The following is a 25,547-nucleotide window of genomic DNA, read 5'->3' as shown; positions in this document are numbered from 1 at the left end:
CCCAACTGAGGTGAGTCATTTCTGTCACAAAGCAGTCCCACAGCTCCTCATTCACCAATCAGGGTGAAACATTTTTTTTTCCTGCCCCCAATAACAAAGAAATTGGGGATTCCAGAGCTGTTAAAATCACCATCCCAAGCTGCTGTGGGGTTATGCTAATTGGGGGTGGATGCCAATGTAAATTCTTAAAATTCTTTCCACACTCTCTACAATTCACCACCAGATGTCAGGGTAGCGTATCCTGACTCTGCTTACACATAAACACCACCCTATATCAGAAACCTACTGACCGCTATACTTACCTACATGCCTCCAGCTTCCATCCAGGACACACCACACGATTCTTGAGTTCCCCACTTCTGCAGCCTGTGTCAGCAGCTAGTGAGCCAGCATGCCCCAGCATTTGCCACTCTATCCAGCAGCCACAGATAAACACATTCCTGGAAAGTTTCTGCTAAAACATTCAGCAGTGAAATAACAAACACTAGCAAGGCTGTTGTCATCCAGCTTCTGTGTCAATGAATGAGGCATTCGCTACACTGCAGAGCTAGTGGGGTAGCTGTTTGGCTGCAGGCTCAGGGAGATGTCACACACTGGTTCACAGCTAGCTCCTGTTTTGATTCTTTTCCTCATAACCCTAAGGGTCAGAAATTTATGTCTTTTAAATTAAAGCTCAGACTCCATGGAGTACAATTCATGGACAGCAGAATTTCACAGCCAGGGACTCTCAGAATATATAGGCCCCTCCCCATACACATGCATACAGACAGGCTCACAGGCTTATAAGCATGCTTACATCTGCAATGCATGTACATTTACACACATCTGAACATACACCAATTCTATAAGAGCATGTGCAGATACACACCAACCTGTACGCTTTCCTGTATGCATTCCTTTGCACGTGTTCCCTTTCAGAGGAGGGATTATTCTCTGTGCATTGCATCCCTTAGCAAGTGAGCTCAGTTTTATTTTCCCACTCAAGGGTTCACATGTCCAGGTCTGAACAGTATCTGAGAGCAGAGACCCTCTGAAAAATTCTCTGGTGTAGTGCAGCTGTCAGCCCTGAGGACCCGTCACCCAGCGTGAGCCCAACCAGCACTGCCAACCTTGGTGCTCTGAGAAAGAGAGACAGATAGACTGATGCATGAATAGCAAGCACTAAGCTCAGTGCTATATGTCATCCTTTTGTGTAGCTTCCTTCCTCCTGTTCATTCTCTCTGGGGCACCTGACACTGGCCATTGTCAAAAGACAGAATATTGGGCTAGATGGATCTTGGGTCTGACCCAGTAGGGCCATTCTTATGTTCTTTATGTTCAAAGAGTGTCTCAAAGAAAACAGTGCTGCAAAAACACTGCAGTGTGAATACACTGGTCTCCCCATCACACGCCAGTGGATGTGGCAAAAAGAGTACAGGAAGCAAAGGTCAGAGAGGAAGGCGGTGTTTAAATTGGAGGTGAGAGCTGAACTAAAAGGAGTCCTAGGAGATAGAAAGACACATAGAGGCTGTACTTGATAGCAGGAGTTGCGGAGAAGGTTCTTGGCACAGTAACAGGCAGATAGTGCTAGATGAAGGGAGCTGAGTGGAAGCGTCAGTATGAGGCAGGCTTGAACCAATACATGGAGAGTTTTACAATTAAAATGTTTGATGCTCAGGGTAATGTACAAAGGGCTGGGCTTTGGATTCCTCCTTGATAAAACAGGGATAACCACCCTTCCATTCCCTCACCTTTGTCTGTCTGACCTACGTAGATTGCAGATGCTCTGGGGCAGGGATTCTCTCGCCCTGTGTTTGCACAGTGCTCAGGGCTGGCTTTAGCCAGTGCGGAGCCTGATTCGTGGGGCATGTACTCTCCGGACGGCACTTCAGATTTCTGCGTGCCGGCGATAGTAGCGGGGCCGTGGGGTTGCGGGGTTCCAGCCGCGGGAGCAGGGAAGCCGCACTCGCCACTCTCGGGCTGGGGGACCAGAGCCGTGGGGCTCTGGATGAAGGAGTGGGACCGCGAGGTTGCGGGGCTCCGGCCGGGGGAGCGGGGCTGTGGGACTTGCCGTGCTGAGGCTGGAGGAGCAGGGGCTGCAGGGCTCTGGCCGGGGGAGCGGGGCTGCAGGGTTGCGGGGCTCCGGCTGGGAGAGTGGGGCTCCAGGGTTGCGGGGCTCTGGCCGGAAGAGCGGGATCGCGAGGTTGCAGGGCTCTGGCCGGAAGAGCAGGGATGTGAGGCTCTGGCCGGGGTAGAGGGGCTGTGGGACTTGCTGCACTGCGGCTGGGGGAGTGGGACCATAGGGTTGCGGGGCTCCGGCTGGGGGAGCGGGACTGTGGGGTTGTGGGGCTCCAGTTGGGAGAGCGGGGCTACGGGGTTGCGGGGCTCTAGCCAGGGAAGCGGGGCCACAAGGCAAAAGCTGACATTAACATTGTTTCAGTCTGTGCATTACTTGACATCGTGTATTTATTGTCAACAGAGAAGGGAAGGGCTCTGCCTAGACGGAAATTAGCCTGGGCATCAGTAGAAAATGTTAAGTAAAATTTGCTTTAAAAATTAAACCTGGCGCTTTGTCATCTTGTGGTGTCATTTTTATTTCTTAGCTTTCAGCTATTTAAGTGAACTCTAAAACTTTCATACTGACTGTTTACTGTCTACCATTGTATCTCTCTAATCTCCTTCATAGCCCTCATTGACTTTTTTCCATTTTAATACTATGCCATAGTATCAGAGACAGTGAGAAAAATAGCAAATAAAGGTACATGACTATCTTTCTATCTCTATAGAGAATGATAGATATACAAGCATCTGTCTCACATAGAGAGATGTGATGTATTCCCTGCAGCCACGGCCCGCTTTAGGAAGTGCAGGGCCCAATTCGAACAGTTTTGACGGGCCCCCAGCAGGGATGACTGAAAAAACAAACAAACAGAAAAAAAACACATGTAAAACAACACGTGGGGCTTGTACTCACTGGACAATGCTCCGAGTCTTCAGTGGCACTTCGGCAATGGGTCCTTCACTTGCTCCAGGTCCTCGGCGGCACTGAAGGACCCATTGCCAAAGACCCAGAGCAAGCGAAGGACCCACCGCTGCGGTGCTGTCGAAGACCCAGAGCGAGTGAAGAACCTGCCACCGAAGACCCAGAGCACCGCTGGGTGTGTAAAAATTAAAAAGGCGCCTCTAGCCATGGAAGGGATTCTCACTGTGCACGGGGCCCTTTTAGGCGTGGGGCCCGATTCGGGGGAATTGGTAGAATAGGCCTAAAGCCGGCCCTGACAGTGCTTAGTGCAGCGAGTCCCATGCTAGCTGGGGCTTCTAGTCATTGCTAACATGCAAATAATAAATGCTGTCTTGCACTCAGAGTCACCAACTGGGGAATGCAAGTTGGGTGGTGGAGGGATAACAATGCTTGCAGCTAACCAATCTGTGCAATCTGGATACAAATACTGTGAGAACTGCTTGATTTGCTGCTCTCCTTGATGGTGCCTCTTAGTCCCAATGATTTACTTCTTTAACTTCATCCTCACCAGGAGCACCACTGAGTGTTCAGAGAGGAGTGTGCCCACAGAGGTTAAATGAGAGGTGCTGCAGAGAGGAGAACAGAGAATAACGATACTGAGTTGTGGTTTCCAAGGTGAGGCAAGGAGAATGGTACTGGAGTGTAGCAGCTCTGGGATTGTGACACTGTAAAACTATAGAGATCTTGAACCAGCCTCCTGCAACGAGACAGTCTCACATCTATTAATAAGGTCTTAGTCTGCATCATGAATTCATAGGCACTGAACCGATGGGGCTCTGTGTATGACCATCATGTAGGTTGTCCCCAATATATGAGCCTCAACAAGATGCTGCTTTCTCACTGGTTGTTTCTGCCTGAGAAGCATGGGATACACGTCATTTCTGCTGAGTAAATCTCAACTCTAAAATAAGAGCAAAGGATTTGCCAGAGTGGATCAGATCTCAAGTCCAGTATCCCATCTGGGACAGCAGCCTGCATTACAGAGCAAGAGCAAAAGGGGTCAAAAGGTCTCCTCTGTCACCCAGAGGCAGGACTCAGAATACCCACAAGTGGCCAATCTGCTAAGGAGGACAGGGCCTTCCCCACAGGCACTTCAGTATAACTAATCCACTGAGCAGTGTGGTGTGTGGCTCGTTCTGGGAAAGAGGGTGTGAGTCTGTCTCAGCAGCAGTTGCATGCAGGGGCTGGCTCTTTAGCTCAAGCTGTACAGACTCATGCTTCTGGCCCTACAGCTCCTTGGCCCAGTGCCTAGTGTGCTGGCTTCACCAATGACATTCGGTTTCTAATGCCACAGTGCACCCAGATACTACAGTGATGGGCACTTAAGTATGGGGAATGAATAACTATACACCCCTCACCCCGTAAGTGAATAAACACCTAATAAGTATGTGGATTCAAACAACCGCATATTCCCTTGTCTTTCCAGACCCCTGGAGTGCAGACAATGGGCTCCTGGAGCACTCTTTTTCCTGCCACTGAGTTCACACAGCCTCAGACAAACAGCTCCATTTGTGAGATCCAAGATGGCTTCCTTGCAGTGACCCTCCCTGTGATGTACTCCCTCATCTTCATCATCAGCCTGCTCAGCAACATGCTGGCCCTCTGGGTGTTCTGGTACCACACGCAGAGGAAGACCTCCATCACAGTGTACATGAGGAACCTGGCTTTGTCGGACCTCCTGCTCTCCCTCTGCTTACCCTTCCGGGTGGCCTATCAAAACCACAGCGGCCCTTTGATCCTCTGCACGGTAGTTGGTGCTTTCTTCTACCTCAACATGTACGTCAGCATCATGTTCCTCAGCCTGATCAGCCTGGACCGCTACCTGAAGATCATTCGGCCTCTCCAGCAGTTTAAAATCCACACCCTGCCTTGCAGCACAGTAGCTGTGAGGGTGGTTTGGCTGGCCTATGCCCTTTTCACGCTGCCTTTCTTTTTCGAGACTAGGGAAAAAAAGCCTTGTGCCAACAAGTGCTTCCACTTCAGGAGCAAACGCCCACTGGGGGCAGTCCTCAACATGGTCGCAGTGGCCACCTTCTTCATTCACCTGCTGCTCTTCCTCTATTTTTATGGCAAGATATCTGCCAAGCTCCACGAAGTCTCCTCAGGGAAAGTTCAGCAGCAGAGCAGAAGGACAAGCAGCAGGGCCATCACAAAGACCTTTGTGGTCCTGGTCATCTTCACTGTGTGCTTTGCCCCCTATCATTTTGTCCGTGTGCCATACATCCTGGCTCAGCTGGATGTCATCTCAAGCACACAGTGGAAGCAGGCTCTCCACATCACCAATGAGCTTGTTCTGTGCATCTCGGCCCTCAACAGCTGCTTGGACCCTGTGATTTTCTTTTTCTTGTCCAGCAACTTCAGGAAAGCAGTATTATGTACCATCCAAGGCAAGCTGAAGAGAGCTCTTCTGAGGAATCAGGGGGCTCTAAACCACAGTAAATCCATCACAGAAGCAGGGCTGGATTAAAGAATTTTGAGGCCATGTGCACTAGGAAGCTTGGCCTGCCCACATCTTCCTTAAACTAGACAAAGCATGTGATCTGCAGTCTGTAAATAGGAGAACAGGTCTTGTTACCATTACTTAAAATAAAAACAAAACACACACAAACCAACCCAACGTTTAGCTCAGCCAGTCCAGTGCAGTGAGCCACACAAACATGGGGGTTTGCTCCTGAAGGGCTGACGGTTTGGGGTCTACCAGCCCTGATTACTGAAGGAACTGCTTCATCCCACCTGCGCCACATTAACAGCCTGGATGGGACCTTCTGGAGGACAGCGGGAAGCGGAAGAGAAGGGAAAGTCCAGGGGGCTGTGGTAGAGACGTCAGGGAAAACCCTGACCAGGAGGTGGAACTCCAGCCAGCTAAAGCCTGGGAGTGACTGGTGACTTGGTGCCCAGCTCCTGGAAGGAGGGCTGGGGACTTCCTACCCGAGGGGAGAGAGACAATGCATTGGGGTTGGGGACTGGAGACTGTGAATTGGGTGCCAGCTCTGAGGACTCCCTACCCAGGGGGGAACGGGAAGAGACTGAATTGGCATTGGAACCAGGAGGGTTAGTTTGTGCAAAGACTAAATAAACTGGATCCCAGAAAAGGAGTGTTTTAATCACCTTTTGGACTATGATGGCAGAGTAACTGAACAACCAAGAAGGGACACAGAGGCAGGGTGCTGCTGAGTGGCCTCTGGCCACAAGGGGGCGCTCCAGAGGTGGCTGCCCTGTTACAATGGTCATGGCAGACCTCTCAGGGATGGGGGTTGGAGGAGTTTAACTGCCAGGCCAGTGCCACAAATACCACCTATTCACATTTGGCCCAGCTGGTCCCTGTCATGCCAGAGGTTTGGGTGTTGTTGACTGGGGCTGGCAGAGGTAAGGTTTGGGTTGCTTGCGTTTTTTCCCCAAGCCTGAGCACATCATAAAGTTGACCTAACCTGTAGGGCAGCCACAGCTAGGTCAATGGAAAGTGAACTACAGTGATGGAAAGGCACGTCTGTGAATGCAGGAAGTGCTGATACCATTGAGCCACATTTATGCTGCTACAGTGTAGACAGGGCCAGTGACTTACTAGGAAGACTGGGAAAGAAATTATAACTGTTTCATCGCTTCTTACATTGCAGCTCTCTACGCTAGAGCTGTTCAAGAGAGCAAATGCAGGAGAGGACTGAGTCCCCTTCAGCTGGGAGAACAGTGCGGAAGAGAGCAAGACTGCAGTCCTTGCAGAGTCTTACTGTTTTCATGAGCATATTCCTCAGAGCGCAGAAGGACTAATGGCATTCAAGAGAGCATGCTGTCATGGGTCTTTCCCCTCCTCAGGCTCCCCTGCTATGAGGATTCTGAGACGAGAAGAAGTAAAAGATGTGACTTCTAGGCCACAAGAAAACCATGCTACTGTGCGTCAGGGGGAAATAGATGGGACAGTGATCTGACTTGTATAGACATCACATCCCACTCAGATGGAAATCCAGCAAAAGCAGGAGGTGCAGCAGGAGCTAAGTAACACTTGGGCAGCGGGTGAACACATCCAATATATTGGGGGGGAGGAATGAGTTGGGAAGATTGGCAGGCCAGGGAACAGTGAAAATGCTGTAATCTGAAATAAAGACAAGTTGAGTCTTCTCTCTCTGGTGCCAGTGTCTGTTACATCAGGTTAACCTCCCATTTCTGTACAGCTCCTGCCAAGAACTAAGCAGGTGGCCACAAACATCTCACATTTTTATTGTCAGTTGCATGCACCGATTCCATTCCCTGCCAATGTATCCCCGGGGTTAGCATTTGGCCAACTGAATAGGAAGCTCACAGTGTGGGCTTCTGATCCTGTAATATGTTGCAACAGGGAAGACCTTGTGGTTTAAGTTCTCAAAACCAAGACAATCTCAGACTCTGATGCCCCATGCATTGACCTTTAAAGGTAACCTGCAAAGGAAAAGCAAAATCAGCAAAATTGTTGGCTTTTTTATGAGAAGTAAGACAGGTGCAAGGTTCCCTCACCCTGCAAAAGAGCAGGATATTATTCTACCTTTTTTTTTTTTAAAAAAACTACATTAGAAATTCAAGTCTAGTCTGGTCTGTTTTTCTTAAAAGCCTCCACCATACTGCCTAACATTACTTTGGCCCACAGAGCCCCACTTCTCCTCTTCAGGTCATAAGAGGGAGTGTGGTCTAGCAATGAAAACAGAGACTAGGAGTTCTGGGTTGCATTTCTGGCTCTGCCACAGATGTGCTACGTGACCTCGAGCATATCCCTTAGCCTGTGTGTTAGTTTCCCACAGATAACAGTTGCTTACAGCAGAGGGGTGGGTGGAGCTTAGCATATTAATGTAGCACAACAAGGTAAGAATTGCCACAGTGGGTTATACCAACAGCCCAGGATACTGAGTCCAGGACCAGGTTCACAGGGACATGTTAGAAATGCAGCACCCAGCCTGGATTTTTGTGTCACTGTGGAATGGACTTCTGCCTTGATTGACAATACTTGCTTGAAAACCCTTGTGAACACAGGGGTGGAAGGGCTAGGGTGTACCTGTTGCGGGTGTTGGGATGGGTGGGACTACAACTGAAGATCTGCTCCCTCAACCAAGGGGAGGAACTACTGAATGAATTCTGGGAACAACCAAGGGAAAACCAGGGTCAGAGGACAAAAAAAAAAATAAAAAAAAAATCAGGGATCCAGCCAGGGACACTGAGCAGAGAACCCCTGACAGTGCCCAGTGCTCCTTCCAGGTGGCTAAGGAGTCAGTGGAACTCTGCTCACAGGTGTGATTTGATGAGAGACCAGAAATATAGCCCCCCCTCACCTGCAGGAGCGATGGTTGGCACCAGGAGGTCAATGAGGAGGTCTTATGACTTTATGGGGCCACACATAGGGCGTGCTAGGATCAACAGGGGAGGGCAAAAGTGCTGGAAGAGGGGCTGCAAGCTAACACCCTAGGGTGTGCCAGGGTCTCCCCCTTGGCACAGAAGGTATGGGTGTCAGTCCATGAATCATGTTAAGTATGCATCTGTGTTCACCAACCAATATCACCAGAGGGCCGTGGAACCAGAGTGGTGCACAGACTGGCCCACTGGGGTTCCTGGCCCTGGGTTAGGTAGCAGCAAGGCCTGCGATTTGGGGTCAGGGCAGGAGACAAGGGCAAAGAAGTGGAAAGTATGAAGCTCAAGCATATGCAGATGTTCTCAGGGCATGGTTCAGCAGTGGCCTAGATGGTATTGTGCGGTGGGCAGCTCGGAGAGCTTTCATAGCGGTGGCCTAGTGACAAGCTCTAAGGGGCCTGGGGTGAGGAGCGTCCTCCTGCAGGCCCCATTTGGGATAAGCAAGAGCAGTGAGGGTCAAGGCTGCCCTCACCTCTAGGAGCACACAACTGGGGAAAAGCAGAATGGGCAACCCCATGCACTGGCTGAACACCCCAACTTCTCCAAGCATCCCTGTAGCATCCTACCCCTGCTCCTGTGGACACACTCAGAATTACCAGACCTGCTGTTCCCCAAGGAACCATACACTACAGCAGGGGTCGGCAAACTGCGGCACGCGTGGCAAACATGGCACACGAGCCGATTTTGAGCAGCACGAAGCCGCCTGCCGCAGTCCAGGCCCCCAGCCTCACTCAGCCCCTCTGCCCACCGCTCTCCCCTGTGGGGGCAGGAAGCAGAAGATTGGTCCTGCGGCAACCAAGCTTCCCTCTCCCCCGCTTCTTCCCCCACTGTGGTGCTTTCCTGCCCCACCCCCCCTCCTTCCCTGTGCCAATCAGCTGATGGCCCTAGTGACGGGAGGGGGGAAGAGCAAAAGCATGCAGGCAGTTCCCTAGAGGGGACAGAGAGGTAGGGATGGAGCTTTGGGGATGGGGGTGGAACAGGCATATCTCCTCAGGGCAGGGGGTTGGGAGCACCTCTACAGGCTGAGCACCCCAGCCCTCTGCCCTGAGCCCTGCCCCACTGTCTTCTGTCCTACACCCCCCAGAACTCCCCACCCTCTGCCCTGACCCCCTACACACTCAACATTCTGCCCTACACCCCCCACACACCCCAGCCCTCTGCCCTGACCCCTGAAACCTCCCCACCCAGGTCTGAGGTCCCGGCCGCAGGCCCTGCTCAGCCCGCTGCCGGCCTAGGTGAACAGAACCCCAGGCTGGCAGCGAGCTGAGCAGGCTGGCGGCGTAAGATCAGCATTTTAATTTAATTTTAAATGATGTTTCTTAAACATTTTGAAAACCTTGTTTACTTTACGTACAATAGTTTAGTTATATAATATAGACTTATAGAAAGAGACCTTCTAAAAACATTAAAATGTATTACTGGCACACGAAACCTTAAATGAGAGTGAATAAATGAAGACTCGGCACAGCACTTCTGAAAGATTGCTGACCCCTGCACTACAGCTAACTGACTAAACCCTGCAGCACAGCTTTGGCTTAACACACAGCACTTAAGATATGTTTATAGCAAATCTAAGTAGTTTATTTAACACAGGAAAGAGGTTGGAGAAGGAGCAAGCAGAATTAGTAGAAACAAATGGTTACACATAAAATAAAATCATGACATGCTTTCTAAGGCCTAAATGTAACTAGCAAGTTCTTCTCTGGTCTAAAGAAGCCCATTTCACCCAAAGTTCTTCCCTGTGGTTTCAGCCAAGCCTGGCTGAGACTTCTTTTCCTGAAGCAAACCCACTGGCAATTTCCCTTCTCCCCTTGGCATCTGTCTGCTGCACCCAGAGAGTTCCAAAGGGTCTTTGTCTTTACTTGCAAACAGGATGCCCCTGCTGGTTTTCTCTCTTTCTTTCTGACCCCTCCCCAACCAATCCACTGATTAGCATTTTGTTAAGACTAGAAGTGAGCATCCATTGTGAACCATCCGATGCTCATGCAGGTGCCCAGCCCAAGTGAGAAGCATCTCTTGCCCCATGCTGGGCAGGAATATGTGGGTCACCTTTTGGTAACCTGCCTTAGCTCTCAGACTAGAGACCATCGTCAGCATATATACGCAATTCCCCACAGATTTCCCATACATACATCTTGCAATGCTTACGATGGCCAGCGTGACACACAGATCTCACACTGCATTCTGTGGCAGGCTAGTACGTAGATAATAGACCCCAGGGATTCCTATAACTCTTATGTCCCCCCATGCCCTCAGGCTGGCCAGCTGGCACAAAAGTCCCTGGATCACAAGCTCCTTGGCAGACCAGGCCTTGTTATCACCAGAATATGAAGCTGGAGACACATGGGCCTTTGGCCAGGTCCACATCCAATTCTCTTGCAGGGGTAGAGTGTGATACCCACACTCACACTGGATAGTACCTACGTCACAGTCCCCAACGTAACTGCACCTCCGACCCCTTCATGGCCTGTTGAAGGGCACCCTATGTAAGTCTCAAACCTCTAGCCATCACCTTTCTTGGGATGGAGTCTCACAATTCTCTCCCTCCAGACTGGGGATTTAGGCTGCAGATTCTTGCAATCCACTGTGATGCTCTCAAAAGGACAGACTTCAGTCCAGTGCCTGTCAGTGTGTGTGTATGTGTGTGTATAAATGACAGGGGTGGGAGGAGAGACCAGTGACCAGTCAGCTAAGCAAAGTACTATATATTCAGAACAAAAGCATTACAGAGAAATCACATCAGTAATACAATCAATTGCTTCTATGCAGGACCAACTTACTAGGCAGCCACTCATCCTCCCCATGGAGACACTGAAAGAACTAAAGTACTTCAGGCCCCCTCTCTCTTGGTCAGTCTCATGTCAGGTCTTGGACTGAAGTATGAGTGACTCTCCTCAGGGCTGATATTTTTGAACCATTTCAAGTCCTGTGTCTGGAAAGGCCTTTTAACCCAAATTGCATCAATCTGGGTGCTGTTTCCCCTGGCTGTGCATTTAAAAAGATGCATCTGCATTGTTTCAGTACTGGGATTTGCATTATAACCCCCAAGTGACTTCAGTTTCTGCAGGAAGCATCCCCCATTGAGCCAAGAATACAATTCCTAGCCAGCCCATAACCATAGCTATTAATCTTTATGAATTTGATACAACAATCTGAATATTTCAGGCACCCATAGTACATCACATCTCAAGGACTAATCAAAAATTATTATATTGCTTCCAAAGCATTGCATGTGTCACACCTTACATTAGTTTCAATGGGACTACTTCTAGAGTAGGTACTACTCCATGAAAAGATATCACAATCTGGCATCTTTACGTTGTGTTTCAGGCAAAGAGGAAAATTACCCCCCTCCCCCCCAAAAAAAAAAAAAAAAAAGTTTACCAAGACCAAGTCACTCTTGGAAATTTAACATCCTTGGGAGGAGAAAAACCCTGGAGAAGTTTGGACTGAGGACCAGCTTGATGTAACAGAGCACTTGTAATGGCAGGATCAGTGTAACGCAGGTGAGGGATTAAGTCCCATACTCACGCACTCACAGACCTGAGCCTCCAACTCACTGTGGTGAAAAAAGAAGCAATTCCTATTTTATTAGCCAAAAGTGAGTTTGAAAAGCTTGAGTACAAAGACTGATCGAAGAACATCATTGTGAACAGACTGTCCCAGACATGGCGTTCAGACAAATGCATAGATTTGACAAATTGCTAGTGTGTGACTAAGAAATACTGTTTCCCCAAATAATACTTGACTCCAGCAAGTTGCTCAGAAGAAATTCCAACTTCTTAAGATCTGGGGAAGGGTGGTGAGGAAGGTTAAACCAAATTCTCTCCCCTCCACCTTTGTTGCTGGGAAGGGAGGTTAAGAGAAGTTGAAAAGGACATGCAGGAAAATATGTTTCAGCAGCTTACACATTCCTGGTAGCTTTCCCCACCATGTGCTTCAAGCGGAAAACAAACCAGGACCATATCGTTATACTGGAAAGTGTATAGTCACTTCCGGCAAGTTAGGGAGGAGGGTTCAGTTTCCAGCAGAGTTGCTCCTGGGTAGATTGGTGTCCCCCATCTGTTCAGTCTGCTGGGTCCAGAGGAGCTTGCACCTACCATACCCCTGTTCCCTATCAGAAAGGCACAGGTTTCACTCCAGTCTCTCATCAATAACCTTGAAGCAATTTCTCTCTTGCTCTAGTCTGAGTCCTGGGTATTTGAGCTTCCTGAAGTAGCAGAGCCTTACCTAGTAACAAGTGCTGCTGGGAGCAGCTGGCCCCACTGGAGAGAAGATGGAGTGTCACTGGCTGTGTTATTCACAGTGCTGCTCTTTGAAATACAGAGATTTGGACTCAGGAAATCTGGTAACACTTTTCCATGTGCAAACATCACTGCCATTCCAACAAAATCCTGACAAAACATCCCCCAGGCTGTGAAGGAATTAATGAATTCCACTCCTTCTCAGATAAAGCCTGTAGCCCTTAGGCAGAGAGAACAGAAAGGCCCAAGCAGCAAGTCTGCAAGAAACAAGTGCAGGGAAGCTCTGACCAAGTAAGGGAACTGTGGAGACAAGCCTGCTGCTGCTCAAGCCAAGGAGGGGTGTGGGATATACTGCCCTTGCCTTGCACTGCTGCCTGATGAACCGCGCCTTGTTCCCTCCCAGATCTTTCTCACTTCTCCTCCTTCCGCACAGATCTCCGGCTGATCCATTTGGGTCAGTCAGCACAGTTTGCCTTCAATGACTGGAGAAGGATGACATTGTATCTGCCCTGAAATGCATGCACACAGGTGGGGGCAGGGGAGGTGTTAAAGGAGCAGGAAAGAGAAGAGAAACTCATACTGGAGTAACTTGGTGTTTGCATTACTTCAAGCAGGACCAAAGAGTTTCTCTTGTTCTCTCTCTAGCTGGAAAAAGGTCTAGCTCAGGGTCAAAACAAGGCAAATAGCTACTCCAGCCTACCATGTGCAACAAATCCTGGAAGGCTGCTGCCAAAACACCTAGGGGAAGGTGAGGGCTTTGTCACCTCATTTAAAATCCAGAAGGCACTTGATTGGAATTTTGCATCAGCTGGTGTGCGTGAGCATTTCCAGCTGCAACTCAGCTCCTTGGCTTCTTCCTTCTCAAGCTGAGTCAGCCTGTGCTGAAGGCCATGGGGGTGGGGAGCAAGAGAGGTCTCCCCCTCTGCACCATAGCTGACAATCAGGTAAAGCTCTGGTGACCCTTACCTCCTGCCCATTCCCCCAGGCACCAAGAACTATTTGGCAGGGATGAGAGTGTTTGAGGTATATAAAACATGTTCATTCTGGTGACACAAAGTTCCAGGAGCACTGTAGCTGACAGGTTTTGCTGTCTCTCTGCTGCTGACAGTCTATGTTAAGCTTGCAGCCCCAGGAAGCGTGCAGTATTTAGCATGTCATCTCTCGTCAGGTAGCACCCACAGAGCTGGCGGTATCCCGTGAATGATTCCCGCCCATGCAGGATGCGCCAGTTATCCACAAACAGCGCCTACATAAGAGGAGAAAAGCACTGAGAATACGGAGTGAAGAACTGTCCACATGAACAGAGGTCATATTAGAGCAGATTATGACCTAAATGGCACATTGAAACAGTAGTTGTGGCCCTTGGGCTGCTCAATATATATACATAGGCATTGAAATGAAGAATGGAATTACTATTTACAGTGCAGTAGCTCCTAGGAGCCCCAGTCATGGACCAAGGCACCACTGCACTAAGTGCTGTATAAACGCAGAACAAAAAGGCATGCCCTGCCCCAAAGAGCTTCCAGTCGAAGATGAGAGATGACAGATAACACAGACACACAACGGAGTACAAAGAAACAATGAGACAGTACTGGCACAGTCTATACCATTTGCTTGTGCTTCTATGGTAGTGGTCTGTTGGCAGAGTTCACCAGCAATATAAACCTCGCATCCTTTGTCCTTCTGCAGTAACAGGGAGAGGGTGGAAGGGGCACAAACACTAACCTCAGGGGTTGCCATACTTCACTTTTCAGGCTGCACATCCTCCCCTCAGCCATGCAGGAGCAGACGCAGATTGTAGCATCTTTCTGACACTAATCTCCCCTGGCTGAATCTGTTTTGTGTATATGTAAACCTTTTCAATAGGCTTGGACGGATGTGTCCGCTGGGCCAAAACACGCCTAGGATCTGCACACTTGTAACATGGTCTGGTTCTGTGCATTGTAATTGTAATGCTAGACAAGGAGTTAAAGCACAGCACATCTTTGGCATTGTAAACCCTGGGGTGCAGCCTTCTTTTTTTCTGTTTCCATGGTTTGTGCACCACACACTTCAGTCATGTCTGGGGTGGGAGAATATTGATTTTATATATTGTTTGCAGTGCAAGACTCTGAGAGCAGCCCAAGAGGATGGAGCTTGATAGGAATTTTGGTCTCATCTGTTTCCTCAGATGCCCTCCACATGTTTCATATATTTCCATTAATAAGACCTCCCACTTCTACAAGACCTCAAAGCACTTCACACATTAACCCTCACAACCTATCTCACACTGGTATTTTTATTGGCCCTACTTCACAGATCAGGAGATCTATTTCTCCATCTGCGGCAGCCCTCCTCCCACACTGTTTTTGGGTGAATTCCCATTATTTTTGCTATGACATGTGGCCACATCCTCCCTCTGCCCCACTTTTTCTGGTGGTAAGAATGTATGCAATGGAGACTTGTGTGCTGTTGATACAATGCATCCTACCACAGGGTTGAGAGGTGGAAACTGAGGCATGAGGATCTTATCCAAAGTATTACATCAAGTCAGGGGAAAGATCAGCTGTCTTAATTGCCAGTTCCCTGTTATAGCTAAATAAATGCTCTGCCTCCCTCAATGCAGTGAGCTCACATGCTTCCCCAACCTGTGACTACCTTGCCTGGCTTCAGTTTGACCCAGAGTTCATTTTCTGGTCTCCGTAGCTCTGTGGTGAGTGTGCGATGCGCAGCATACCAGCGATGCACAACATCATAAGGTACTGTGTTGATGACTGCTCGGTCGTAGTTATTGTACCTGGGTAAGAACAAAACAGAAGAGACAGTCACCATGGATCTATGAGAAGAGCAGAGCCAGATATTCCACCTCTAGAGTCTAAATGCACAAAGGACGTCTTTAGGAAGGCTACAAAAACGCATTGGAGTTGCTCTGTATTTATGTAGTAAATGTTATGGGTTGAGGTGAGCGAAGAGTGGGGATTTAGGTAGGAACAAGTTTAAATCCAAACAAAACTATCCTCACTGAATTATTTTCAAAAACAACAAAACAAAACAAAACACACCACACCACATTTCTGTTAATATTTTGTTTTGGATTTTTTTGAAACCTGCTGGCCTCAAATGACCAGATTCTTATAAAAACTTTTTTTTAAACTACAATTGACAATTTACCCGGTGCAGGGTGAAGTTAGAGCACTGCAGTGCAAGACACAGGCAACATCACTCATTTGCCAGCTTGGAATGCTGAGAGGGTGAAATTCACCCAATGCAGAGAGCCAGCAAAAGGCCCACACACCAGAGTGATTATTTCTTTATGGCTAGCAAGTAGGAACAAAATAAAAAATGATGCATGGTTAGTGACCTGTATGTCAAGGGATACATGGGTTTAAACTCTAAGTGGAAGATCAACCCTGATATATCATGGAGAACCTTAAACTCCTCCTGTCGTAATAAAAGAAGATTGTGCCAGAAGTGCATGTGCAATCTATCATCTTATTCTCCAGTCAGTGACTAGCTCAACACTGTTTTGGGAATACCAGTGCTTGAACAAACTGAACAATCAGCATCCTCAGTAGGAAACAATCAGTGGAAGCCTGCTTCAATGCTACGTAAGTTTAATGAAATAGAGGTACAGGGAGCAAGGCTGAATGTTTATAGTTCATCTCAGGTGCTGTTATGAGGTACAGAGATGGCAAACACAACTGATCATCATCCAAAGTAAAGAGCACAAGCTGGACAGCTTGCATTCTAACCAGAATCAAAGACTCAATAAAACTTGGGCTAAGTTTTACCCCACCTCCCTGCAGACAAGGTGGAAATTCATAAAGACCTATGTATAAGGGGTCTGATCCTGCTGGCACTGAAGTCAATGGCATGACTCTCATTGACCTAAATAGTGCAGGATTCAGCTGAAGAGGAAGACTTGTGCCACCCGCAGTCCCGCTGCAGAAAGATGACTGTGCACGGCAATGGGTGGGTGCACTGGGGTTGGCAGTTACTTGCAGTCTGAGATTTAAGAGCCAGAATTCTCCGTTGAAATGTACAGAGCGTTTGGACTTGTGGCTGCTTGCCCAGGAGACAGTACCCTGAAAATTCCCTGGACACCTCCCCATTGTTAGTTAGCAAATTTGGCAGGCATGGAATTGCCACATGTAATTGTTTTAGACATTTATACTGAATGGCATGGGTAACCACTGAAAAATGTGTGTGTGGAAGTTGGTGAGAATTACGTAAAATATTCAGATTAGAATAGTAGCTCCCACCCTTTCTGGGCAACTGTCCTCATTTTTCAGACAAAAACCTCGCCTGTAGACAGAGTCTGTCCCCTCCCTTACAGCCCTTTGTGCTGTCACCCATATTAGAGCCAAGGCTGTTTCAAACCTAGCCCTGCAACTGTTCTGTTGCACGGCAGACAGCTAGCAGCTGAATGGGAGATGGCCAAGAAGTGGCATTGCCAGAGCTCAAAACAGAGGCTTATCTTTAAAAGATAGGGTAGAGAGCCTAAAGTACCAGTTAGAAGAGCTGGCAGCACTGGTACATGGTTCAGTGGCTGGGACGGCAGGAGAAAATGCAGGATGTAAAAGAGAGAGTGGTTCTATCAGTCTACACTGTGCAACAGGACCAGCGTGCTGGAAAACCCACACATGCCTTTAATAGCTGCTCTCCCCCAACCCACTCAAAATGGTGTGATCCATTACTTCTCACCTGAGCAAATAGAGTTCATTGTTCCAGGGGTAGATATTCAAAACTGGCCCAACCCCAATCATGTGGTTGTGACAGCCCATAACATTCTCAATGTACTCATGTTTCAGCGGCACCTTGGTGAGGAGCTCAAATTCTTCAGGAGCTCGCTGGAGAACCTGCTCTGCTGCGTAGAAGCCATCCACCAGCAGCGTCCTGCCACCTGTCCCTTCGTGCTTGAGGCAGTGGAACACCTGGATACTGCAAGGGGGGAGAGAACACACAACACAAAGGAAAATCCAGTCAGGCTGTCATATGGTAGATAACGGAGTCATGTGGGTTGTTATAGGAAGATAACTGCCAAGATAGGGGAATGAACCCGGAAAAGAAGCAGCTCATGACAGCTTCAGAGTCTCTTTTATAGTATACTTCATTTAATTGGGACACCTGCCAGGGAACTGACATGGCCGAATAGCAAGTGGTAGATGCTGCTGTTTTACTATGTTAGGTATATGTTTCACTGAATGAGGACAGAGCCAGCCAATGCAAAATGTTAAGAAGTATTTAACCCTGATATATAAGTAGTTGTGAAATTCTAAAACCCAATCCTATAACTGAAGTTATTAATTAAAGACTGCAGGTTTATTTAGTACATTGTTTTCTCTGCCCCAACTGAAGTCTGAAATGGCTCCTCTTACTAGGGATTAGAGGACATGCTAGCACAGGGGTGGGCAAACTTTTTGGCCAGAGAGCCACACCGGGGAATAGAAATTGTGTGGCAGGCCATCAATGCTCACAAAATTGGGGTTAGGGTGCGGGAGGGGCTGCGGGCTCTGGGGTGGGGCTCGGCATGAGAGGTTTGGGATGCAGGCAGGTGCTCTGGGCTGGGATTGAGGGGGTTGGAGAGTGGGAGGGGACTCAGGGCTGGGGAAGGGGGTTAGGGTGTGGGAAGAGGCTCAGGGGGTGCAGGCTCTGAGCGGTGCATCCCTTCCTCAAGCAGCTCCTGGAAGCAGCGGCATTTCCCTTCTCTGGCTACCACGTGGGGGCGTGGCCAGACAGCTCTGAGCTCTGCCCCATTCGCAGGCACTGCCCCTGCAGCTCCCACTGGAGTGTGTAGGAGCTGGAGTGGGGCCACGCTGCAGCTTCCAGGAGCCGTGCGGTGAAGCCCCTGACTCAGCACCCTGGCTGGAGTGCCGGAGTGGGGCTGAGCCATGTGGTATGGCCCCAACCCAGCGCCCCAAATGGAGTGGGGTCAGACTGCTGGTGCTGCCCCTGACCCAGCACCCTGGCTGAAGCAGGGCCAAGCCACGTGGTCCGGCCCCTGACCCAGCAGCCTGGCTGGAGAGAGGCTGAGCCGCATGGTCCAGCCGCTGACCCAGCGCCCCGGCCGAAGTAGGGCTAGGCCACTGGTGCTGCCCCCGACCTGGAGCGGGGCCAAGGCGCATGGTGTGGCCTCCAACACAACACCCTGGCTGGAGCGGGGTTGGGCCGTGTGGTGTGGCCCCCAATGTAGCATCCTGGCCAGAGCAGGGCCGGGCTGTGTAGTGTGGCCCCGGACCCTGCGGCCTGGCTGGAGTGGGACCAAGCTACATGGTTTGGCCCCCAACCCAGTGCCCTGGCCGGAGCACCAGAGCAGGGCCGAGCCACATGGTGCAGCTCGCAGGCCGGATCTGGCCCATGGGCTGTAGTTTGCCCACCCCTGCATTAGGACATGGCTGAATTAAAATACTGTGTTACAGTTTCTACAGAGCAAGACAGCTGACACCACTGTGGCTTTCAAAAGGTCAGCATCCTGTAGCACCTAGAGGTAATACTGCCTGTTCATTTTAGGATATCAAAACCAGAGATAACGGTGGAGGCCATTGCAGACAGTGACACACTAGGGAGACAGGTTTCTTTCAAAGCAGAAAGGAACAACAACAGCTAACAATTAGCAATTTCTCCAGCTACTGGTTTAATTAGAAACCTTTACTACTCTGCAAGAAATAAAGGCATTCACTCTTGAGGACTTTTTTCTATCTGTTTCAGTGTAGTTTTCATTGGACAGTTCCTTAATCAAATCAGCTGTGCAGAATATACTACGCAAAAAAGGTCTCAAAATAATGCCCAACTGTTCATAGAACATACTAGAGCAGCCTTGCTCCTGGGTGAGGGTGTGCCAGCACAATGTGTGCTTTCTTCAAGTACTCCTCTCCCACATACAGGGCTTCCTAATAAATCATTATTCACTTAACATCCCTCGCTGCTATGCAAGTTACTCCCTGCCACCTAGACGTTCTGTGCTAGCTTCATTGCCATGACAGTACATGGGATATGAACTGGGCAGCTGGAGCTTAATTCTGCCAGGCAGTTTTGTAGGTTCCCTATACCCTTCCTAAGGGCTGCTCTGCAGTTCACATGCAGCCAGAGGATCTCTGCCCATTACTCCTTCCTCTACTTTCAAAGCCCCATGCTGCAGTTGCCACCCTTCAGATGATTAGAAATAGGGATGTAAATATCCATTTACAAAGTAAACCGTTTAAATGTTTAAAATGACAACATTTAATTGGTTAACTGATTAAAGGGAGAGGGGGCTTGAGGCCGCTGTGGCTGGGGGCTGCTTGCTCCGGCCGACCCGTGCGGCTGGGGGTTGACAGTTAAGGTCAGTTAACCAATGAGACTAATGCTTACCGTTTAACCATTTTAGTATTTTACATTCGTACTTAGAAGTGGTCAATAACACTGGTCCCTAATTGGGCCTTTGCCTGGTGACTGAGGGAGCTGTCTGCAGCATTCCCAGCCCCCTGCCATGAAAAGAGACTGAAAATAAAGCCTTGAGTCTCCTGCACAACAGTGTGATCAACATTGGGCCAGCTGCCTTTTTCTCTCAGGGCATCACAAACAGGGTACAAAGTTTACATCATAGCGACTACAACTACTTGTGAACACAGAGTCTAGGAATGAGCATTTAACGAGCATGTTGCAGTTCTGAACATATTGAAAACGGAGACAGGCATGAGCTTTGGAACTGAGGCGTCCGAGCAGCAGGTGGTTTAACTGATGACAGTAATACACCACTGGAAGAAAGTAAATCCAAACTCATTTGAAGTTCTTGCTCAGATCATGTGTAATGATGGCATATAAGCCAGCACAACCCACACATCACAGCCTACAAACAATCAGTCACTAATATGCAACTTGTGAATTTTGGGATTCTGGAATCCATACACAGATTTTCACAGTAATTTTACTAATGCTGTAAAGCGCATAAAATGCAAGGTAGTTGGGTGGCTGGGCCTACTATACATGGTTGTATGGCCAACTTCATCCCAAAAGAGCACCAAAGAAGTACCTGAGTCACCTGGACAGCAAGATGTAGTCATCCAAGAGCAACCCACAACAAGAATGTGTCCCTGAAGGACCAGGAAGTTTTAGGTAGGGGAAAAAGGGGATTTAAAAAATAAAGCATGGTGCCAGATTCAAACAGGATTTCAGTGCAGCAGTACTATACTGTTGGAATGGGTTAGTCTGTTTAGTGCGTGGCTAAGGTCTAGAACCAGCCAACCCACTTATCAAAAATTCTGCCATTAGAAACTTCAGTCTAGTAAATTACTCTTGCCCTTTGAGCTGCATCTTTGGGAACCAGCACAAGCACTTACCCACAGGGCTCCTGGAAATAGGTGGTGTCAGTGTGACGATCCAGAGCCAGTTTTGTGTATGCTGTGTCTCCCCGGGAGAAGTCAGAGGTGAAATACCACATTCTACCATAGATGGTCTCCCTGGAAGAGAAAAGACAGGATCTGATCAGGTGTACATCCCAGAGAGGCCAGTAAACACAACTGGTGTGGCATAGATTGCTTTAGGGAACATCCTAGATGTTTTCATAAGTGTATCTGTCACCATCCCCCAAAGTGTACAAGTTCAGAAAGTCAGAATATCGTGTGCTGCATATTTTATAATATACATTAAGTGACTTTCATTACTAATGTCTCAAGTGAAGGGGTTTCCACTACTATAAGTGTTCAATCCCCCTCTCTCATAACAGAGCTCCAGCCTCTCCTGCGTAACCCCGACAGCCTTTGAAGTCTCATAACCAACAGCCTTCAAGCAGATGAATGGATCTCTTCTTTCAGCATTCCTATAAAATCAACAAAAGCCTCACTCCTGAATCATGAGAGGCATTCCCACAGTCTGAAGATGCTGACCCTCGCATAGCACATCCTCCCTTCCACCCACCTCCTCTGGGATTGCACAGAATCCCTGCTTGAGTTTCAAGGCCCCCCGAGTTTCCCATCCGACACCCACTCTCCAAGCCTTGAACTGTGGGGAAGGAAGATGACCAGCAGTGGAGGAAATAGGCTGAAGACAAGCAAATTGTAGTGGCAGAAAGCTGAAAAGCACTCAGCCCTAGATCTCCAAAGGTATTTAGGTACCTAACTCCCAGTGAAATCAAAGGGAGTTAGGCACCTACATACCTTTGAGGATCTGAGTCTCGGGTGCCACAGTAATGAGGCCTATAAGTACCTAGCTAGAACACATATAGGACTTCCTTGGGAACCCATCAATGCCACTCCTTAACCAGCATGAAAAGAGTGGCAATTCCATGATGTAAATCTCTGCATTGCTGATGGCCTGGGGCACATAAGCTGTTTCTACAGCACTCAGTTTGGAGACAGCCTGAAATTCAAACCCAGGCTAGACCAGTGGGGTTTTTTTGTTTTGTTATACACTTGAAATATCTTTCCCATACTTCTCCTTTTGAGCCAACTACAGATTTTTTTTTTAATCTTTCCAGCTCCCAGGCCCAAGGCTGCCCTCCCAACCCTTCATATCAAAACAGGAAATCTCTCTCCTAGTGACGCTCAAATCTTCCCAGTCCAGCACTTACTCATTGCTCTGCACATTAGCACAACAGTGGCCAGATGCTACCTATGCAGCTCCATGATACCATAATCCTAGCTTTAATAAGGAGGTGGGGCCCGTGGACATGGCAGGTTCTACAGTGCAATGTTCCATCTTGAATCAAATGGCCTGGCCATAGAGACTGCAGATCCCAGTATGTAATACTTCACCTTGACTGGAGTTATATTCTGGGATTGGGGGTAAGAGAAGGCTGCACCTTCATACTAAAGGGAGAGACTACAATCTGCTCGTTATGTGTGTGGCCCTTGGAGCTCCTAGAAAGTTGCATGTGGCCTTCCTTAGGGCACTTCTACTTACCTGATCAAGCTGATCCTCTCTGCTAAGATTTCCGTGTCCTCTTTGGTTGGGGGGACGTTTTCTACAAAAGCAATGCCATACAGCAGGAAGTTTTGTAGGAATTCTTTCAGCCCCTCTTTTGTCTCCAGGAAGTTCTGGCAGTCCACGGAGGGTACCTGGGCTTGCTGATAGATCTCAGCATTCCAGAGAATTCGAGGATGCATGACCTGCTGCTTCTGACCCTCATAGCTGTTCTTCACCAGCCACTCTAACCCATACCTGGTCACATGACCATCTGGCCCTGTGATAAAATAGAAAGCGTTGTTGCCACTGGAGCTTTGGGGTGATCAGCCAGTTAAAACATGGGATTGGGATGTAGTTGTCACTATAATTTTGTCTAGCAACAGCTTCTTACTGTGGAATTAGATTTTTTCTTGGACAAGTTACATGAAGAAGTTATCTTTGAGGTTACAGTGAGAAAGTGAGCATTTGATACACCACATTGCTGTTTCATATTTCAGTGCACCTGGTGGCTCCTTTAGTTGCATTACAAGTTCCAGTTCCCAGCTACATTACTTTTATTTTAGTCTTAGGGCTCCATATTCTGGCCATCTCCCCAGGTGTGACGTGGTGCCTTAATCAAAGTTCAGAACAGAATGCATCAGCTTTGCAGTCCTATAACCTGAAATCAGATCCATTAAACCCCCCTAAGACAGTACAGACTGGTAATGTACCAGGAATCAGCCACTGGTAGCACAGGAATGGTCTGAATAAACTACTGAGCTCTAATGGGACAAATCTACAATCACTCTTCAGAGCAGGAGAAAAAGTGACAAGCTGTGGAGCAGAGACCAACTAGTAGAAGATAAAGTAGGGGACAGGAGATCTGATCATACCCTCACATTAAGGGGGAAAATGTATGTAAAAGAAAGGAGGTTGTTTATCTTCTAATGCATTGGTTGAGTGTCTGCATTTTCTCTTGTTCAAACAAAATATATTTTGGGAAAAAGGGAAACAGAGCTTTAGATTCTGAGGGAATGTTTACAACTATAGCACAGGCTAGAACCACACTGTTTTCAAATCATCTGTTCACAGCTAGGTCTCTTCCCAAAACAGCACTTAATACAGAGATAAGCCTGGACTTCTCCAGGAAACGTAATAAAAATGTAAGCCCTTTACTGTGCTCCATCAGCACTCTTTGCCACAGCAGGATCGCCTTACCATCAGCCCAAGAATGTAAGCTAAAGAACACCCATGGGGCACTGGGAAATCTTTACCATATGCCTATATTCAGTTCTTACATTCATTTAGATTTTTATTTATTTATTTTTTGGTGGGGGAAAAAAGGGCACCATTTGTTTTATGACTACGAAGGTTTGATTTTGTGCTATTTAAAAAAATATGCTTTAAAAAGTCTCCTCTCTGAATTTTATTTTACTTCTTAAAAAAGAACATCCAAGAGAAGAGAAAAAACATTATTTTGAACTTTGTTTACTTTGTGCAATGACTACACACAAAGTGTTGTCAAGCTGAAATGTTTTCCTATTTGTGTGAGCTTTTTAACACAACCAACAGAGGAAAGCAACAGTATATAGGGGAAAACATGCTTCTCAATCACAGGAATAGGCAGGGGACTGAGGTAGTGTGTGGGACCTGAACCTACTTTGAAACGTTTCTGAAATAGACTAGGTTTCTAATTGATATTGTTTCTTAGAGACTAAATCAGCAGTTCAGCTCTTGCAAACCACTGTGCAACAAGTTGTCAGCGTGCATGCAAAAAGATGCAAAACAATGAGCCTGTGTCTAAACAGAGAAGCTTACCACTAGAGTTATAGTGCTGTAACTCCCTGTGTGGACACACTTACTATGTGTAGGTCTATACTGCACTTTTGTCAGTAAAAAACTTCTCTCAGACTGAGGTGTGGAGGAAAAAAAAAAAAAAAAAAAGTCACCCAAAAGTTTTACCCATGAAAAGCACCTGTGTGGACTGCGCTTTGTTGGCAGTGCCACTGTAAGGCACACAATGTGGACATAGTCTAAAAGAGTGCCTTTTTCTGGTTTAGCTTATGTTGCTTTGACAGTGGTATAAACTAAACTGGAAAGAGGCACTCTTGTAGGAGTGGGGATTTATAATTATGCCACTATATCACTATGACTCTAGCAGTATAGCTATGCCAGTAAATTTCCTCATACAGACAAGCTCCAAGTTTCAGATCTCCACTAGTGAGAAACAGCTTTTTAGACACATTGAAAACAAACTGAGTTTCCTTTTCAGTTAAAAGCAACACAACCCTGGAAATGATTTAAGGCATGTGCTGACTGTAGAAAGCACCTAGGGACATCTCGCAGAATGACAATGTTTACCGTGGCTGCAGCTGGGCCCCTTCATAACATTCAGTGCAGACTCTCTTGACTTACATGTTAGAAAGAGCGTGGTCTCATCCACTCGGACAGTCTTTGGTTTGATGCACAGATCCACACTAGCTGTATCTAGGCTGCGCTGGTTGGTCTTGGTGTTGTAGCAGGATGCTGAGCGGCAGTGATCACGCAGCCACACGTAATCAAAACGCATCAGGGTCTCTGCATACCTGAGCTCTGGGGAAATAGATAGTTAAAATCAGAGTCCTTGGTCAAACAAGTTAAAACCAAGGATTTGTCTACATTGCAGCTGGGAGGTGTAATCCCCACTTAGCTAGACATATATGTAAGCGCTGTGCGAACTAGCACACCAAAAATAGCAGTGCGGCCACAGCAGCCCAAGTACATATCAAGGATTTCAGACTTGGGCAGCTAGCCTGAGCTGTCATGGCCACACTGCTATTTTTAGTATGCTAGCTTTATCAGAGCTAGCACATTTATGTCCACCTGAGCTGGGAATTACACCTCCCAGCTGCCATGTAGGTGTACCCCAAAAGGCTAAGAACCCCACCTGTAAAGGCCCACTTGCAGCAACTACAAAGTCTATTAGTATTTACCCTCAAACCACTGCACACACACTATCTACTGCCAAGGGGTGTTGTGAATATTTGCAAGTGTTATTTTAACCAGGCCTAATATTCTATAGGTTGTTCAATTCTCACTGAGCCCAGAGGTCCCCT

General features: G+C 47.9%; 2 protein-coding genes across 5 annotated transcripts in view; one reads left to right on the top strand and one right to left on the bottom strand.

Moving 5' to 3' along the window:
- The first annotated feature begins 2,458 nt into the window (after positions 1-2,458).
- Positions 2,459-9,223, top strand: LOC116820083 (putative G-protein coupled receptor 34). Its single transcript, XM_032772308.2, has one exon. It carries the CDS (start codon positions 4,446-4,448, stop codon positions 5,466-5,468), a length of 1,023 nt encoding a protein of 340 aa, XP_032628199.1. The 5' UTR covers positions 2,459-4,445; the 3' UTR covers positions 5,469-9,223.
- A 1,835-nt stretch (positions 9,224-11,058) lies between these two features.
- The window catches only part of TMLHE (trimethyllysine hydroxylase, epsilon), a 36,479-nt gene continuing 21,990 nt past the window's right edge, over positions 11,059-25,547 (bottom strand). For all 4 annotated transcript variants that reach the window (XM_032772307.1, XM_032772304.2, XM_032772306.1 and 1 more), the window contains 6 exons: positions 24,868-25,044; positions 22,471-22,750; positions 20,910-21,029; positions 17,296-17,532; positions 15,250-15,388; positions 11,059-13,858 (listed from right to left, as the gene is read on the bottom strand). In XM_032772307.1, coding sequence (XP_032628198.1) covers positions 13,727-13,858; positions 15,250-15,388; positions 17,296-17,532; positions 20,910-21,029; positions 22,471-22,750; positions 24,868-25,044 — 1,085 coding nt within the window. In that variant the 3' untranslated portion in view covers positions 11,059-13,726. The remainder of the gene's footprint in view (positions 13,859-15,249; positions 15,389-17,295; positions 17,533-20,909; positions 21,030-22,470; positions 22,751-24,867; positions 25,045-25,547) is intronic.

This window comes from Chelonoidis abingdonii, chromosome 8 (genome assembly GCF_003597395.2).
Source record: "Chelonoidis abingdonii isolate Lonesome George chromosome 8, CheloAbing_2.0, whole genome shotgun sequence".
Lineage (NCBI taxonomy): Eukaryota > Metazoa > Chordata > Testudines > Testudinidae > Chelonoidis > Chelonoidis abingdonii.
This window is presented reverse-complemented; position numbering and strand designations above follow the sequence as displayed.